General features: G+C 35.1%; 1 protein-coding gene across 3 annotated transcripts in view; it reads left to right on the top strand.

Moving 5' to 3' along the window:
- The window catches only part of RNGTT (RNA guanylyltransferase and 5'-phosphatase), a 193,850-nt gene that overhangs the window by 117,980 nt on the left and 58,015 nt on the right, over positions 1-17,855 (top strand). For all 3 annotated transcript variants that reach the window (XM_064508770.1, XM_064508769.1, XM_064508768.1), the window contains one exon: positions 12,340-12,440. In XM_064508770.1, the coding sequence (XP_064364840.1) occupies positions 12,340-12,440 (101 nt within the window). The remainder of the gene's footprint in view (positions 1-12,339; positions 12,441-17,855) is intronic.

Genomic DNA, 17,855 nt, shown 5'->3' with positions numbered 1-17,855 from the left:
GGGAACAGGCACTTGTTGGAGAGATGCTTTGTGAAGCACCTATACCTCTAACATTTCCACTGTGCCTAAATTAGACTGGATTTCACCCGCAGTCTTCAATAATTATGGTTCTTTTAAAATTAATAAAAGTAAACACAACCATAACCTTAGTGCCAAGTAAACTCTGGTAATTTTTAGCAACAATTCTTAGCAATCTTCAGGAAGAAAAGGGTTCCCTTATCACATGAGAGAGATGTCTAATTGTTTTGGGGAAAAGGTGAATGCAAATGAAAGAAGATTAATTACAGTTTACGTTTCATAGGGTCTTTTGGTGATCAGGGTGAAACTCTTATTTACCAGTCTTTTGGTGCAGTTTTAAAATTATTTAGTTTCTTACCTTTTGGTTTATTTATATCTGTATTTCTAAAGGAAAAAAATTAGCAGTGTATAGCTGAGGTAAAATGATGTAGATTTGATCTTTACCATTATATCAGTTTCAGCTTAAGGCTGTTATAGAGTTGTGAAGTTTAGTTTCTTTTAAACTTTCATCTAGGGGAGTAAATACAATAGTATTCTGTAGTCCAACCATATTGGCATCCTGGCATATACTGCAGTTATACTCTGAGGATCATCTTAGTACAAGTAAGTGATAAGGTGAAATAAGCAGAGTGAAACAAAGAAAGTAATAGAAAGCAAACTGAAGTATCTTTATTGTTTGTATTATTGCATTAATTTTTCTTGGAGACTAGCATAGCACAGATTTAAAGAGGTAATAAATCCTAGATGTGAAGAATAAGAAATTAGAAAATAATAGCAATATAAAGCTATGTTAAGCAGCAACCATGGAACATCACGAGTTCCTTTGACTGATGGGAATGTAGTTCTGTTGTTGGGACTGTACTGTTGTCGCAAAGATGCAAATATGCAGCTTTTTAATAGTTAGCCTAATTTGCCCCTTTTCAAAAGTAGAATTTAGAATTGAAGGCAGACAGCATTTAGTCCATTTTGGGTCATATATGTTAGCCAGCAATTTGAAGTTATTCGTTTTATCCTTTTTGCTTCAGACCAGGTATTGGAATTTCTAGGTCTGACTTGCAGTAGTAAATAAAAGGATGACTGCAGACAGAAGTGAGTGAGAAGAGGTTGCTCCTGCTTTACAGTGATGTGCTTAAAAAAATGAGCAATGAATAATTTTGACTGCCATATTCTGATTGCTATAAACATGGATTTTGGCTGTGAATTGAACTTCATTTATCAAATATTAATAGGATTAATATTTAAATGTAGTTAGTTGTGAAGAAAATTTCATCACATTTTCCTCCTTGCTTAATGGAATATTAAGAAAAGCTATTAGTATAGTTATGAAACAAGATGTTTAATGAAGCCGGAGGTATAAAGCTAAATTAAAGTGCAAGACTAGAAGACATTTAGCCCAATAATTATAAAAAAGGTCCAATAAATATTGCATTGACTTGCACTTTGCAGGTGCCTTTGGAAAAGGCAATTGAAAAATTTCTATTAAAATATTAACAGAATAATTTCTGCATACAGGTTAACTTTCTAAACCTTATTTACATGCAAATGTTAATATCCATTGTGTGAAATATAGTCTAACACTATTTAAATGAGTGAATATTAGCAGCATATTTTGCCTGTCACTCTGATCTGACAGCTAAGCTGAATATTTCAGAAGCCCTTTTGATTATAACCATTTTCTTTCTACTTCGTAAGCTTCAAGTCACATTTTCATAAGAGACAAATTATGGTGCAATAACAATTTCACAATAAAAACTGCTAGTTCTATTCTGGGTAGCCAGTGTTAATGTATTAAAAAGGTGTCATTCCTATTTAGCCTTTTCGCTTTCTGAGGAAAGAATTTTATGGAGATACCAAAGTTAGTATGTCTTAGAGCATGTGTTAATTTTAGCTTTTCTTTATTTTACTTTTTGAAGTGTAGGAATGAAAGAATCAGTACAAATCGAATTGACTACATGGAGTTAAAGCATCATTGTTACTCCACTGTTCATTATCAAGTGATGAGTTATATAGAATATTCTTATCAGGAATTAACTTTATTATTCTTTTGGCTTAGTTGTGATATTAAATGATTTGAGCTTAGCCAATAAATCTGTCTTTCCCTATCTTTTATAAGCTTTAGAAGTTACTGCCTACGGATTTACTTACAATTTACTCTTGTCACAACACTGGATGTTTGGAATTCATTAACAACCTTATTTTAAAACTGATCAGCTGCTTATTGAACATCAGTATATCTCTGTTTTCTGATTAAACTATAGATCCAGGCAAAAAGCCGATGTTTCATGGGGACTGCAGTTCTTTGATTGTTCAGGCAGTTTGAATCTCTGATTTAGAACATGAAACATTAAAAGCAACATTTATTGTTTTATTTTTAGTTGAGAAGAATTTTTTTGAAAGGGAGGAATTTGCTTTCTTCTTCTTCTAGGTAATATGTTCGTGGCCATCTGTCCGTGGTTAAATGCAGATTGATGATGAAGGGCTTGATACAAGGCATATACAGCATTTGCATGAAGCTGGACAGTGTTTGGGTGATGTTTGTAGGGGTACAAATTTTGTAGCCATTATGTTCTGTGTTTTCCATTCAGTGTTTAGATTCTTCTGTTTTCCTTCAACTATGAAAATGCCTTTCACAAATGACAGGTGTTTGGAAAGTACTGATATTTACCCAGGAGTTTCTTCCAGCCTGATTGCTCTTGCTTGAAAATCACATCCTTGTGGATTTCCTTTGCAAGTGTAGGAACAATTGATTCATATTTATAAAAATTGCCTGCTCTAAAAATTCAAGGGCTTATACAGAAATTATGTAAAGCATCTAAAGCATCTACATGAAAGAAAACAGTACTGGGTACATTTGATTTGTCTTTCTAAATAATAAATGAACCCTGATTATCTTTGGCACTGAGTGCCATTGAAGAGATTTCATGGAAGCACCTTTTCTTAGCTGAATATATACAGTCAAGTTAAACACAACAAATCTTCCCCTTGTTAACCTGCATTTGTCAAAAATGAGCTTCATCTACTGCATCCGTTGATACCAAGTTCTAAGTTGCCTTCGAGTTCTTCCAAATCTTGATCAACCAGTTTTGTTTATACCTCAGTTTCAGCATCTTATTGTTTCATTGCCTTATAACCAGTTTGTGTCTGCATCTAGAAAACTGCACTAATCCTAAATACTAATTTTAAGCACCCAAGTGTATTTCTTAACCTTCAGAGATAATGAGCACTTAAACATTCAGATCAATGGCAACTGCAATTTTAATACAGCTTCATAGGCTTAACTTGAAGCCCTGCATATAAATGCCTTTTCCTATATGGTCCCACATGACTATTTTATAAAAGGCATTTTAGAAATCTAAGCAAGCTGTCTCAACTGGGTTCTTGACCAAGACATTTCTGGTCACTGCCAGAAATGGTGCCACGTTTCCTTTTGCATAGCTTTTGAACTGGAATGATAAAGAGATTACATGGGATAGAGCTGGGAATATTGCAGAGATGGGCTATGGGGAATATGGAAAGGATGTAAGTTATTTGTGTGGGGACTTTGAAGAATAGGAGTTGGAACTGAAAAGGGAAGCTAGGAAAGACAGAAGACAAAATACTTTAGAAGGCCAAAAGTCACAAGTTAACTGCTTGTGGCATAACTTTTTTCCTCACTTAGATTTTAGTGTCTTCTCTTGTGTTTTTTTTTCTCTTTTAGTGATGGATTAAAAAAAGTACATTAGAATGAAGGGTTGTAATGATAGGTTTTGGAGTTTTTTGTGTGTGATCATGTTGTGATTATTTCTAACTTTTTCAGCAAACTTCTTCATTTTCCCAGAAGACCAGTTGTATAGGCCTGGATCACCTGATCTTATGTCAGTGTTTCAGTACAGCTGAATGTGAAGTATACATCTAGGAGCAAGAGTATTAAGTCACAGCTAATCCAAAAAGGATTATTTCAGTGGTTATCAGTGTCTATCAATGCAATGTAATGCAAAAGGGTGCAAAGTAGATTTAAAAAAAAAATTGTATACTGCTGTGTACATAAGCAGTGGAAATAATACTGGAATAGGAGGTTCAGGTCTGTTGTCTGCTCTGCTAAAGGCTTTCGTCAAATTTTGCAGTGGCATAAAAGTTTTGCCAACTGGGAAATGAGCTGTGCAGTGAGACTCTCAATCTTTTTGTCTTAACAAAGAGAAGATTAGGGGCTGTTTGACCATAGTCTTTAAGCAACTACATGGAGAGCTGGGCTTCATTCTAAACTAAGTCATTACAAGATTCAGTGGCGTTCAGTGTAGAAATAAGCATAAAATTTTAACCATGAGAATAATAAATGATCATGGTAAGGTAACCTCCCTGAATATATGTTGTCATTTCTTCATCACTTGGTGTCTTTCTGAGAGATATCCTGTAATTTGAATAGAAGCTATCAGCTTGATTCAAAAATTGTTGTCTGAGTTTCTCTGCTCTCTTATGCAACAGAGCTGGCTCAATGAGCCCAGTGATGCTTTCCAGCCTTGAAAAATCTATGAACGTACAGTTGCGTCAAGGGTTGCCTTTCATCTTGTGGCTTTTTGATCCATTGATGCAAATTATTCACATAATGAGACAACCATATGAACAACTTTTCTATTCTTTGGCTCATTTTACTATGAAATTATAGCCTGAAATGATTGCTTGAGGCATCTTTATAATCAGTCCTTTTGAGTCTTTAAAATGGTCCAGGCTCTTGTTTAAATGCAAGAAAATAAAAACACATTTATGGTAATTTTTCTGTCCTTATATTTACATGACTGAATGAAAACTATTACACTGGGCAGGGCAGGTGCCGTATGGCTATTAAGAGAGTTAATAAATAGACCACTTCAGAGAGAACATTTAATCACTGTTTTAAGTGGCTGAGAGGAACAGACTTTGTGTATGTAGGTGTGCAATAGTTAACCTTTTCCATTCAAGTGAAAGGTTTAGTATCATATTGAATGCAAAGGTGCTTGCAAACAATTTAAATAAAACACAGAAGAGTATGGTAACTGAAATGGGTAGATTTTACAAGATAACAAATATTTCTTACTGCTTGTGAATCTGAGGTGTTTTAGAATTGTTTTTAGAATGCTTTTAATGTGTTTATCCTGGTAAGTAAGGCTGACTAAATATCAGAATATCATTTATATTATAGTAGAAGTTTCTTCCTGGTATTAAAATATGAATATTTTCTTTGAAACTTAACACTTTCAGACACTTGATTTAAAGCAATTTCATATTCAAGGGTAATTTTAGTTATATAATTTATTGCATATTCAGGCATAGTTATTGCACCTTTTCCAGGAAGAAGCACTACTGTATGTATTATTTTAAAATGTAGTTGTGCACCATAATCTAGTAGTAATTTTAAAAGAATTAAACAACCATCATGACAGAAATAATTAACTCTTTATTTACTGCTTCACTGTTTAATAAAATTGCGGTTTTAACAAAATATATGAAGAAGCTTGAATTAACTAAGCTGCCAATACTAATGAATTTCATATATATTTTATAAAAGCATGAACCTTGCTTAAATTTCAGGCAGATACTTGGTATTAGTCATTTGTGGTGCATTTCTGACTGTTGTGGATATACAAGTTTCTAAATTGTGTCACTGCAGACAGGGTAAGGACTGTAACCAGCAAAGGTAACACAATCAGCATGCTTTGGCTGTGAAACAAACCTTAGCAGTCTCTGAATTTTAATGGAAAAATTGACTCTGCTTCCAGCACCTAGGAGACAGTACCTCTCTACAACCCTCTGAGCTTTAGACACAAACCTCAGGTGTAAAAGGATTATGTCTATAAGTGGTGCAAGTAACATGGTGCAAGAGAAGCTGATCAGTAGCAGGAAGTAATTGGTGCTGAAGACGCTATGTCTCTATTGTTTTAGGAATTTATTTGGAATTAGAGCTAGTCTTGGTCTCCCCTGGACCAAATATTCTCATTGAACGCATGGTTTGAAGCTGTCAAAAGGAGACTTATTTTCCACAAACCTTTGGATTATGGATTGCCAGCCCCACAGTGGGCCACTATAGAAAATGCCACATTGACCTTTTGGCATCTCACACAGATGATAGCAGTGTGTCATTGCCACCTCCACCATCACTATATAAGGCTCACAAGTCTTATTCCTGTTCCTGCTCACTTATGAATGAGACAGCACTTCCTTATGGTGCCTGGTGCCTATATCCCCTCTGGTCTCCGGTTAGGTTATCAGCCCAACAAAGACTCATCATGGAGGAACAGCATATTTGGGGTAGGCAATTTTTGCGAGTCTTCACTTTTACAACTCCAGTATACATTGTTGACCAGAGTTTTGGACCACCATGAAGCTGGAAGAGCACAGTAACTTCAGCCAAAAGCCTAGATGCAACAAATGAATCGTTTCTCCTAACAACTGTAAAGGAAGAGGTAGGGAGATGATCAGGACTGAAGTTCTTGCCTCATCAAGAGGAGGAAGATAAAGTTACCTTGGCAAGGGTGTCTTTATCCTAGGTCTAAAGGGTTCAGACAGAAGCATAAACTTTGTATTTCAGATGTTATGTGACCTGATGTGTTTTAGAAAGTGTCATGTACATGCATATTTAAGGGGAGAGAGTTGTTTAGGATATCATTGCTGTGAGTGCTATATTTAAAACTCTGGGGAGTAGTTTGATCCCAGACAGATTGCTTCACATGTTGTTTTGGAATTAGAATATAGAATAACTTCAGTCAGAACAGGCCTTCAGTATGCAGTGATTCATCTAAACCGAAGTTTTCAAGTACTTAAGAAGCAGAATTCTTGTTTGGTTCCAGCTGATATTTGAAGAATACTTGATTTAGCACTTAGCATTCAAATTCAAGAACCTACTACTGCTGTATTGTACGTATAGACTTGCCCATTACAAAAGTGAATCCCCTTCTCGGGGATTATGTGGCCTTTATTAGGTTGAATTTTCATTTTAAGCTAGATTTCTGTGAATTTCTGTCTTTCGTGGTAACAGTAGAAGTATGGAGACTGTACAACTTGTTCTTAATATGAGCTTTAAGGTCTGATAGCTTATCTAAGCCTTTACCAATATTTTTCTAAAACATTTGTAAGATACTTGATAACTTTACCAGGTGTTCAGTGTTAACAAATCTACTGCAAGGTGAGAATAGTCTTATTTGATAATGGTCCAAACTAGTATATTTTTATTGCCATTGTCTTCTAGCCAAGATCTCTTGGATTGGCTAATTGTGGTTGTGTGGTGGATATCTTGTTTGTTTGTTTGAACAATTTTTTATTAATAGGACAAAAATTTTTAGCTGAAATTTGATTCACATTTTGCTGGTCCTGGAGGTAAAAGCAAGAATGGTAACTCCATCTTAAAGAACTGTGCCTACTCCCCAACTCCCCCTGCCCCCAGCCAACCAAACCAGCCAATTAATTTTATAATCAAGCTTTAGGTCAAAACTGTGGATCCAACAGTGCAGTTACAGCTATGCAGATGTATCCTGTCAAAACATTTCTTTTATTAGTGATCTTGGAATATTTGGGTTTTTTTCTGTTGCAAAGTTAGTTTCACACTGAGTTTTAGGAGAATTTAACTTGTCAATATTGAGAAAGAGTTTAAAAAAATGCTACAAACGATCCTCTATGTGGAATATATGCATTGGTGCCTAAGGGCCTGAGGGTGGCAAGCATGGTGCCAATTAAAAAAAAAGGGGGTGGGGAGGGCAGGTTTCAAGGAAGATTGGGGAGGAAATACAGCCTGTAAGCTTGAAGTCTGCACCGAACAAAGTAGTAGAAACTACAGTAAGGAATACAGTAGTTGATACCTGGGTAAATGTGATTTAATAGGGAAAAACTGCATGCCTTTTTGAAAGGGAAGTCCTGCCTCTCAAACCAAGTGATCAAAAATCACGAGATTAGGGTCCTCTGATATTCTCTGGTAAGATTTCCAGAAAGCCTCTGTCAAAGTTCTTTGCAAAAGGATCTTGAAGAAACTAAAACAGATACCAGACATAAAAGAAAAGTTTTTGCATGGATAAATAATTGGTTAAAAGATAGGAGTCAAGGGCTGCAGTAATGGTCAGTTCTCACGATGGAAGGAAGTCACCTGCAGTATGCTGCTCAACATAAGCAGTGGGAAACCAGGAGGAAGCATAAGATGGTGCTGCCTAGTGTAAGTAGCTTTGTATCATCATCAAGAGCTAGTGTTAGCTGTGGAGAATTACAATATGCCCTTGCAAGGTTGAGTGCCTGGGAAATGAAACAGTGTGGGAGAATCAGCATAGTTGAATGTAGAGTAATGAGCGTACAGAAAATTTTTATAACTTCACATATAAAATGATGGCCTCTGAGTTGAAATTACTTCTGTTTATAGAAGCATATGAAACAATGAGTAGCATAGGAAGAGCGGCGTGTCATTGTTCACTGTCTCTCTTAATATGAGTCCTAGACAGCATAAATTTTTGAAACCTGATGGTTCAGAATAAACAAAAGGTGGTGGTTTTTCTTGCAAAGTAGTTAGACTGTGAAACACTTTGCTGTTATAGATGGTAGAAGTTTACATGCTCTTAGTGGGGAGCTGGACAAGCTCATGCAGGGGAAACTGAGAGTAACTACATACATAGAAATCGCATCCATGTCAGGAAGTCTCTGAGCCTGAAAATGGATTGTCTCAGAGAGTATTAGTAGAAAGTATGATTGCCCTTTCTTTAACCTTCCCTAGGCATATGGTTTTAGCCGCTGTAAGGATAGCTTTTGTCTGATCCAGTGAGGTTGTTCTTGTGTTGTTTTATAGTTTAGATGCATCTTTTCTGCAGGCATTTAATGCTATGACTCTGAGAGGTGTGTGTATATGAAGGAAAGATCATTTCCTGAAGTAGTTTCTAGCTTTTTCAGACTTTGTTAGAGGCAGAAGTAAAAAGAAATAGGCTAAAAAGTCTGCAATCCTGAAAGAAGCATTTGGTGCTTTCTTAGAGGCCTTTGAATTTCTTCCCATGATACGATGTAGAAGAAATCTTGATCTTTGATTTCCAAGACTATAGTATGTACATTTCAATCCTGTTATCTGTCCCATCAGAAAATATGGCTCCTGTTAATGGAGGAGGAAATGTTGGGAGGAAATATTAATGCTTATGAATGCAGAACCAGTCCACATTTACCCTTTGGGCAGAAAACATGGGATGTTTGTTGGTTGAGACTGGCACCTCTGTACAGAAGAGAAAATATCCTCTGTCTTGAGGACATTTAGTCTCTATTTTCTCTTTAAAGGAGTGACATGTAAAAGGCTGGTTTAGACCCCTATATTAAAACAGTTAAGATGGTATTCTAAAGTCAATTAGTCTAAGTCTAGTCTTAACAGCTTAGAAGTTCTCAAAAGAACTTGAAGAAATTGATTATCTGAGTATACATGAATAAATTCAGCACTGTAAACACTCCAGTAATCTGGCTCAGAAAATTATTGCAGGTCAATAAATTAGAAACCAAGCCCTAATATCAGTTTTTAGGGCTTCTGCATGATTGACTGGTTACACTTTTAGGTAGTGGTTGAGGACCTCAGTCATGCTGAAAAGACAGAAGAACAGCTATAAAGATGAATCTTCTATTCCATACAGTAAAAGCCACAACTGTTCCAAAAACTTCTGCTATTCAGCTGTATGCCGTGTTTCTTGGTAACCTGCTGTTTCATGAATTAAATTTTCATTGTCTGTGGAGAAATTTGCCACAAACTGGTATGTTCCCTATAGCTCTTATTTGAACTAAGTAGTCACTACCTAGCAGTAGTAATCGTCTCTGGACAAATTAGAAACTGCAGATGAGAGAGAGCAACAAGTAATACATTTGCACATGCTGTATTGTTGAATAATTCCTGGAATATATTTTAGTAATAAAGGTTATAATTTAATTCCATATTTCCTCAATATCAGATATAAGTACAAGAAAATTGCAGGAAAATTTGACTGAAAAAGAGATTTCAGTGCCATTCACCTTAACCATAATTCTCATATACAAGGCACACATCCAACTGAATATATTCAAAAATGTTTTCTCTAAAATGGAATGTAAATACTTTACAATGTATCTAAATACAGAATCTGTGCATGAAAGTGTGTGTGTGTATATACATATATAATTATAAAAGTTGATGGTCTGGAAAGGTTAAATGCTTTACTGAGCATTATACGTTGTATATTTTGTTGTCTTATCTATTTAAGATCAATTAGTATATATGGCATGTTTTTAACACCAGAATGCATGGTAGCAAATTTTTAGTTTGAGAATGGAGATGAAAAAGCTAAGGGGCAAGATAAATCTCATTATTGGAAGAGTTTAAACCTGAGGTCTTTGAGATTTTAAAATACTTGTGAATGAAGACCCAGAGAAATGGGTGGGAGGTTCGCTGAGAATAGCAAGATGGTGGCAACTAAAGGAATATTTCTAGTTGATTGCAGAAACATTTTGTTTTTTGTAAATTGCTCAAAGAATACCTTTCTAAGTCCCATTTTGAAAAGGTGTATAGACAACTAGCCGTCCTCAAATAGCTGCTGATGTTACTGTACAGAAACTGGGCCAATGGGAAACTGGATGGGAAGAAAAGACAGGAAAAAACATAGTTACCATTACCATCACACTATATTTTACTAGTTTTCTGATTCAAGTGTAAAGAGGCAAAAGTTCCAGATGTGAGGGACCACTGGAGAAAGTTGCTCTCCAAGAGACAAGTTGCAGCTAGATGATAGCTGGGGAAGAATAAAACGGCAGAAGTGGAAGGGAAGCAGGCGATAGATAGATAAGAGGTGTCAGAAACAGCTTCTGTGCGCTGTACTGAGGACAAGGCCAAATAATTTAAATTTTATTCAGATGTTGAAGAGAAGATTATGGAGAAATTCAGTTCAGAGTTGTGCATGATTAGAATAGTAAGTCAGGCAGGTGATTTAACACTGACATTTGCAATGTGTTTATAACGCTCTGAGTAGGAACCAGAACAGACTGCCTCAAGCCTTTGCCCTCAAACAATCTAGGGCAATGGTCAAAAAATAAGAAGAGAAAACACTCTAGCCAGCCATGTTCAAATACCAGAAGGAGCTTTTAGTAGCTTATTTTTGTCATGCATTTCAGAAATAAGGCTAAAAAGGTTTGGAGCTGATTTGGTTAGGTGAAGCTTATCTTTAATAATTGTCTAGCAAAAGTCACATGGGTGGTCTTTTCATCCATAGAAAATAAATAAGATATGCTGCATTTATTTTAGGAAGGCTAACTTTCCATTTTTACATCGGAAAACAGAAAATTGTTCATCTTCTTTTGTTATTTTAGATTTAGAACTGTTACATTTATCATCACTAATTTTTGCATTTTGCAGATATTTAACACTGTGTAGGTGCTATGTGAGACTAGTGGTCACCCTGTTTCCAAAAGACACTGAGCACTCTTGTTTTTTAAAGTAAACTTACATGAATTTTCTCACTGTGGACTAATAAATTAAAAAGCTAACAACTAAAAATTCTCATTCTGTGTATCTCCAAATTATATTCTTTTACTTTTGCCCTATTCGTACTCATTCTGATTTATTCTTCTGCTATGAAGATATTCTAGTAAGAAAGAGTGTAGTCTGCTGTTGGCTTGGCTCTCACTATTAGCCTAGGCTGAACAAAATGGCAGCTTAATAAATTAAAGCTGATGATAAAAGAGATTGTGATATGCCAAAGCTCTGATTTAAGAGAAAATTGCTCCTTTTATGTTAAGTATGGCATCTTTTGGTTCAGTCAAGTGTGCACCCTTTCTCTTAAGCAATAAATGTTCCCTTAATTATGTTATAATATGTCATGATGTTCTTTAATCTTTACATAACTTAGATTTCTTTGATAGAAAAAGACGTATTTCTGACTGGCCTTTTTAATGATTGGCAGGATAGTGACTGCTGGCTTTTTGTGTCAGCTAACTGTGTGGGTAACAAAAACAATGCTCATAAAATTGTTCGAAATGTTGAGGTTATCTACAACCTGTCTTTATGTATGTCTCATCAGCATTTTTGTTTATTACTGTGCTGTCTTATTTTCTTTTTTGAAATATTCCGCGGGCCAAGTAGATATAACAAAGAATGCTGGTTTGTATTTCTGTTCTTTGTTCCTTATTATATGCAGTGCCTTGGCTACAGTGCCAAGGAGTTACGAAAGCAAATAAAGTACTGAAGCACAACTACCTTTGTAGTAATGGAGTTCGTTGTTTTAGTGTAAGTATTGTAATTCATTAGAGACATCTAATATAGTTCTGAAATGCTGAATGGTAACTTTAAAACCCAGTAAAAAACAATAAGCATAATTAAACTGCTTTTTTAATTTGCTTCAGAAATACAAGCCTGGCCGATGTGATGATATCTTGAAATGGAAGCCACCCAGTCTGAACTCTGTTGATTTTCGTCTAAAGATAACAAGAATTGGTGGAGAAGGGTATGTAATTTCTTCCCTTTCTAAATGCAAAACATTTATATGAGTCTCCCTTAGCAGTAAATCTCTTCTCTGATATTTCTTGAAGTTTTCTGGGGCTAAGCCTCTACATGTTCTGTAGAATTTGTCCATTGAAAATATAGGCAACTGTTGTAATCAGTGCTGCATTGAAAAGAATGACTGATATTTGTAATGTGAATCCACTCATTCATAAATTAAATTCCATAAAAATAATAATAATAAAAAAGTCCTATTGAATTTGACAATACCTTGTATGTTTTTAGAAACTAGGCAGGCCCTATTAGGTTAAATTCTTACGTCAAATGACTATTTTTCATTGTTTTCATATAAAGTAGTAACAACCTAAGCTTTATTCCTTGTTGGAATTCTGTACAATGACAAATGGCACATGTTCTTGTAAAGAAAAACAAAATTATAAATAAGTGTATTTGATAGTTATTCTTCAGTTTTGTCTTTAAAACCATGAAAATCTTTATTAAGAAAGAAAAAGTTCTAATGCCATAAGACATTTAAGTCTTTAGACTACATCAATTCTACATATTATTTGTCTAGTCCAGTCACTGCATATATTAAACAGGGGCACTTTTCATGTGTGATTGTGCCAGAGAAGAGAAGGGGAAGATTATGAGTCATTAGATTAAGCTTGCCTTTAAAAGATTTTGTTAAAATAAAGTTAATTGATTTTTAGTTTGCTAATATTTTAACATCTGGGACTCATTTCAGCTGACAGTTTGAAGTACTGACACTTAGCTTTTTTTCTTCCTTGATGCTACAGGCAACTGAATATGATTAAACAGTTAATTCATATATTGCTTGCTTATTCCGGAGTGCTAATGATGGCACATCTAACTTTTAGACACTTGTGTGCTGTGTTGATGAACATATTTGGTGAATATCTGATAACCTAAGGATATGGGGATTATTCAACAAAATGTACTCAGCTGCTAACATCTGAGCATTTCATAAGGTTAGAAGTATCTGTTCACATTTTTGTGTATGAAAACTGAATATTAAGTACTCAGTAACAACACGGCTGTTTTAGAGAATATATAGGAACATTTATGTTTGACTTCAAAGAATCGGATGTGTCTATTTACAAATGTTTTATGTTTGCCTAGCTTTTAAGTCACAAGACTATCTATAAAGAAAATTATCCTGTATCTGACCAAAAAACTATTTTTAATATGGGATTCTTATGACTTCTTATAAGCTTATGAATGTACAGCAGTCTGTAATTCAGAAGCAAAAAATGAGATTTTTTTCATTTCACATTAATCAAATGAATAATTCATTTCTAGTTAACACTGATTTCAAACAGAAAAATGTCAGTGTTATTGTATTATATTTAATATATTAGATTATGGATTATTTGATCAGAGTATAAAAACACTGTAAAACAATAGCCAGCAAAAACTGTTTCCAAAAAGTCGGGTTGAAAGCTGTTAGTAGCAAGTTATTAAATAATGATTGTTTCCATATGGAATTGGAAACACTTTCTACCATTCAAAAATGTTCTATCATATTCCAGTTATGTAAAAATAAGTGCATTGCTCCTACTGTGGAAATAATTTTCTGGATTAGTCTATAGATTTACTTAAGTATTTTAATGTTTATGTTCCTCTCACATGCCTGAAGAAAAAAAAAATAGAAATTTGACAGTTGATTAATAAAGTACAATTCTTCCAAATACGTTTTACTTCATCTCATATGACAGTTGACTGCCAGTATTAACATAAGTGCAAGTGCAGTCATCCAACAAAAAGAAAAGCTAATGAAGTACTGAGTGGAAAAAATAATTTGCCTTTGTTGGGGGAGAGGTATTTATGTTAAGTAATGACCTATGAAACAGTAGCTTCTGCCCAGTTAACCACAAACAATGAAAAAATACTACAAAAGTAACTGCTTCAATTGTTAATTTGAGTATCTCATTTATTGCTTGGAAAATCTTAAGATGATGAACTTGTTTAATAAAATATAAGAACTGGTTTTGAAATTGTTGACTATAATTTCCAAAGAAGCATATTTTATTTTAGACTTTAAAAAGGCAGTTCCAGAGTTCTGAGCGCTGCCGTAATAAAATGGCTATGATGAAAGCTTGTTAGGTTGATTTCTGGTATAACTAAAAATTCTGTCCTGATGAACCGAATGTCTTGCTACTGGCAATTCTAACATGACAACACTAGGTTTCCTGCCTCTCCCCAGCCCACTGAGATTTTTGAAGCAAGGACGAGATTGATATTGGTTTCAACTTCTTAAGTGAAAAGGATTTCATTTTTTTTTCCTGTAATCGAGAAAGAAATTTAGCATACGTTTGACAGCAGAGTAATTCAGGTGTGTTTAATATACTATTATAAAATTCATGTGTTACTTTGGTACAATTAAGCAATATTATTTATGAAAACAGAATGTAGGTCTCTATATTGATCTCTTACTGACAAACGAGGAGCCAAAGCCAAAGTACTGATCTCAAATACTTGACAGCTTGAAACATTGAGCATGGGAACCGACTGTCTATAATTTCCAAGTCCTCTCCTCTGATTCACCACCTCATCTTTAAACCTTGAAATGCAGGCAGATATCTAAATCTGTGCTACAAGCATGTGCGAACGTATCACAGTTCACAGTCTAGCCTGTGGTAATACAGGCTGAGCCATGTTTGAAAAAAATAAAACCCACTTGCACAAAAAGCAAAATCCCCCAAACTCCCTGTTCACTTAAATAGGGAACAAATCATATAGGAGCATTATTTATTCAGTACCTTAGCATTAGCGCGCTGTCAGCTCTTGGACCTGCCTTTTGCATGGCATATGTGATTGAAATCCTGAACAATAGTAAACAGTCTCGTGCATTTTTCATATGAATAAGGGAATTATCTCTAGGGGGTTTGCCAGATTTTAGTCGGTTTGATTATTTTCCACCTACCTATTATTCCCCTGTGCTTTCAGTTGTGCGTTTCCATCCATAGATCAGCCTATAATAGTAATGTTAACTGCAAAATAGCTGCTATGTTTCACCTCAGAAATGGCTGTAATTCAGTTATGGATGAATGACCAATTGTTTTTATCTAGGGTTCAGTTCTTTCACTGTTGAAATCAGAGGGAGTTTTGCCACTGAATTAAAAAGAAGGATCAGGCTTATGATCTGTAAAGTACTTTTATTCTACAAGTTTCCTTATAAAAATGAATACTGCATAACAAAGAATGAAAATAAAGGAAAAATACTTTCCTAACCCAATCCCAAGGCAGGATTTCTGTAACCCAGACGACCTAATCCTGACAATCCAGTTCAGTGCACATACTTGAAAGAAACTGCATTATTGCACCTTAGTGAGTTACAGCTTATCAGCTGAGCCATGGTAACTGTCCCCTGTGTAATCCTGTAGTGCAGCCCGGCCAACCGCTAGGCTGATGGGTTTAGATAAACTCTTCTTTCTTTTGCGTTTGCTGCAATTTCAGTTTATGCTTAATCTATTCTGGTCACATTAGTATAGTTACTTTTATAAGTAACTATTAAATCAGTGGAATGAAAGAGTATTTGTTGCTTTTTGCTGGTGAAACACAGAAGTTGAACTGAAAAGCCCTCACATTCCCTGTGCTTTAAAAAGGTAGCACCACCTTCCAACACTTTTGTACCATTTCTGGTTTACTGAGGTGGTTGTCTCACATCAGCAATGTGAAGCCACACCCTTTGCTTTTATGACAATCACCTGTATTTTTCCTAAATTATTATGATATTCATGGAAAATAAAATTTCAGGAATATAAACTCATCAACTGCTTTGCTAAATGAGCTACTAGTTAAATGACCTTATCAGAAGAGAATGTGGAGGGTATTTAATTGCCATCTGCAAAACCTCAGTTATATTATAGAGAAGACTATTTTTAAACAGTAGAGATGTCTTTTCTCAAAATGTCCGACTCTAAGAATATTTCTTAGAAAAAATGAAAACCCCAAACCAGTTCTGAGCCTTCTTTTAAATGTCACAAATATCAACTGAAAGTGTTTATAAACTGCTAGATTAGTAGCTGACAAAGACAGAATTTTTAAAATGCCCATGTCTCCTTTTACAGTTTTTCAGTTGTCCTATGCAATTCCTTTAGTTTTTATAGGAGTAAGGCATTAAAAATCAAGGGAAAAGCAAGCTTTTGGTTTTATTGGCTGAATGGAATATCTTACTGGGTCAAAGAATTAGACCATCAGCCATTTAATGCCATTTCAAATCACAAAATAGATGTTATTTTTTCTGGAACATTGAGTTATTGGAAAGAATCAGAGGAATTTTGCTCATCTAAAAGGTTGTTTCTTTAAAAAAGATCATAACTTGAAGTAGATATCAACTATCTGTTAATAGCAAGTCTATAATTTTTTCTTGATCATAGCCATGATTATGTGAACCACATTAAAAAACATTGCAGAAAAGTTCTGTTTAACTTGGGCATCACCAAGTTATAAAAAATGGGAGATGAGGTACAATACGTTCTAGGACAGCAAGGGCTTCAAATCTTGGACACGCTGGCAATCAGCAAAAAATGGGAAAGGAATATCTATTGAACCATTGACAAAGGGGTGTAGATGCCATGACTTCAAGCAGGTGAGTTTCAGCTTTGGTTAGATGCAGTGTTGTACTATTTTTTTCTGTAGTGAGTGTAAGTTAGAAAGAGCATCTGAAAAAAAAAGCTACAGCTGGTTCAAGATAGCCTTGCTTTGCTGTCTCATATAGATATGTGTTTTGTCACAAGGTGGCTTACTATCCTATAAACTAGTCTTTCTCACTCTTCTACTCTAGGAAAAAAATGACTGAAAAATCAAAAGTGTTAATTGAATAGGCTAAGAACTGCAGAACTAACGTAATAGTTGTTTGACCTGTGTTTCATTGCTCCCTTCCCTTTTTCCCTTCCCTCTTTTATTTGATTCATGAGTTGTCAGCTTGGGTTGTGAGTTCTTTTCCTTTTCACCTGTTTGCAGAATGCCCCACTCTCAAACAACCCAAGCCTGTTCTTGCACGTGGCATCCATCAGAGATGGGAGTTTTACAAGTAGTACTCTGGTTGTAAAAATAATGATCCCCTATTCCTGTATCCTCCAGAGATCACAGTCAAGACTAGGGCTGCATTTATGTTGAATACAGTGGAGTTATGAAGCAGAGTGCAGATGACGTCCCACAGCAATTATGGAACAAATAAGGACAAGATGTTGCAAATAGATGCAAAGATGCACAGTGTTGGGATGACAGCAGGAGGGAGTGCAGGTTTGAATGTATTAGCTGCATTTATGGCTATGCTGTTGTTAAAGCAAGTGTGTGCTTCTAAGTTGCTTACTTTCTGCGGAATGAAAGAGCTGCAAATGAAAGTAAACGAGTAATTTGTTTAGCTATTATCTTTAGACAGTCAGCTGTTACT

Source organism: Dromaius novaehollandiae, chromosome 3 (assembly GCF_036370855.1).
Source record: "Dromaius novaehollandiae isolate bDroNov1 chromosome 3, bDroNov1.hap1, whole genome shotgun sequence".
NCBI classification, from domain to species: Eukaryota; Metazoa; Chordata; class Aves; order Casuariiformes; family Dromaiidae; genus Dromaius; species Dromaius novaehollandiae.
This window is presented reverse-complemented; position numbering and strand designations above follow the sequence as displayed.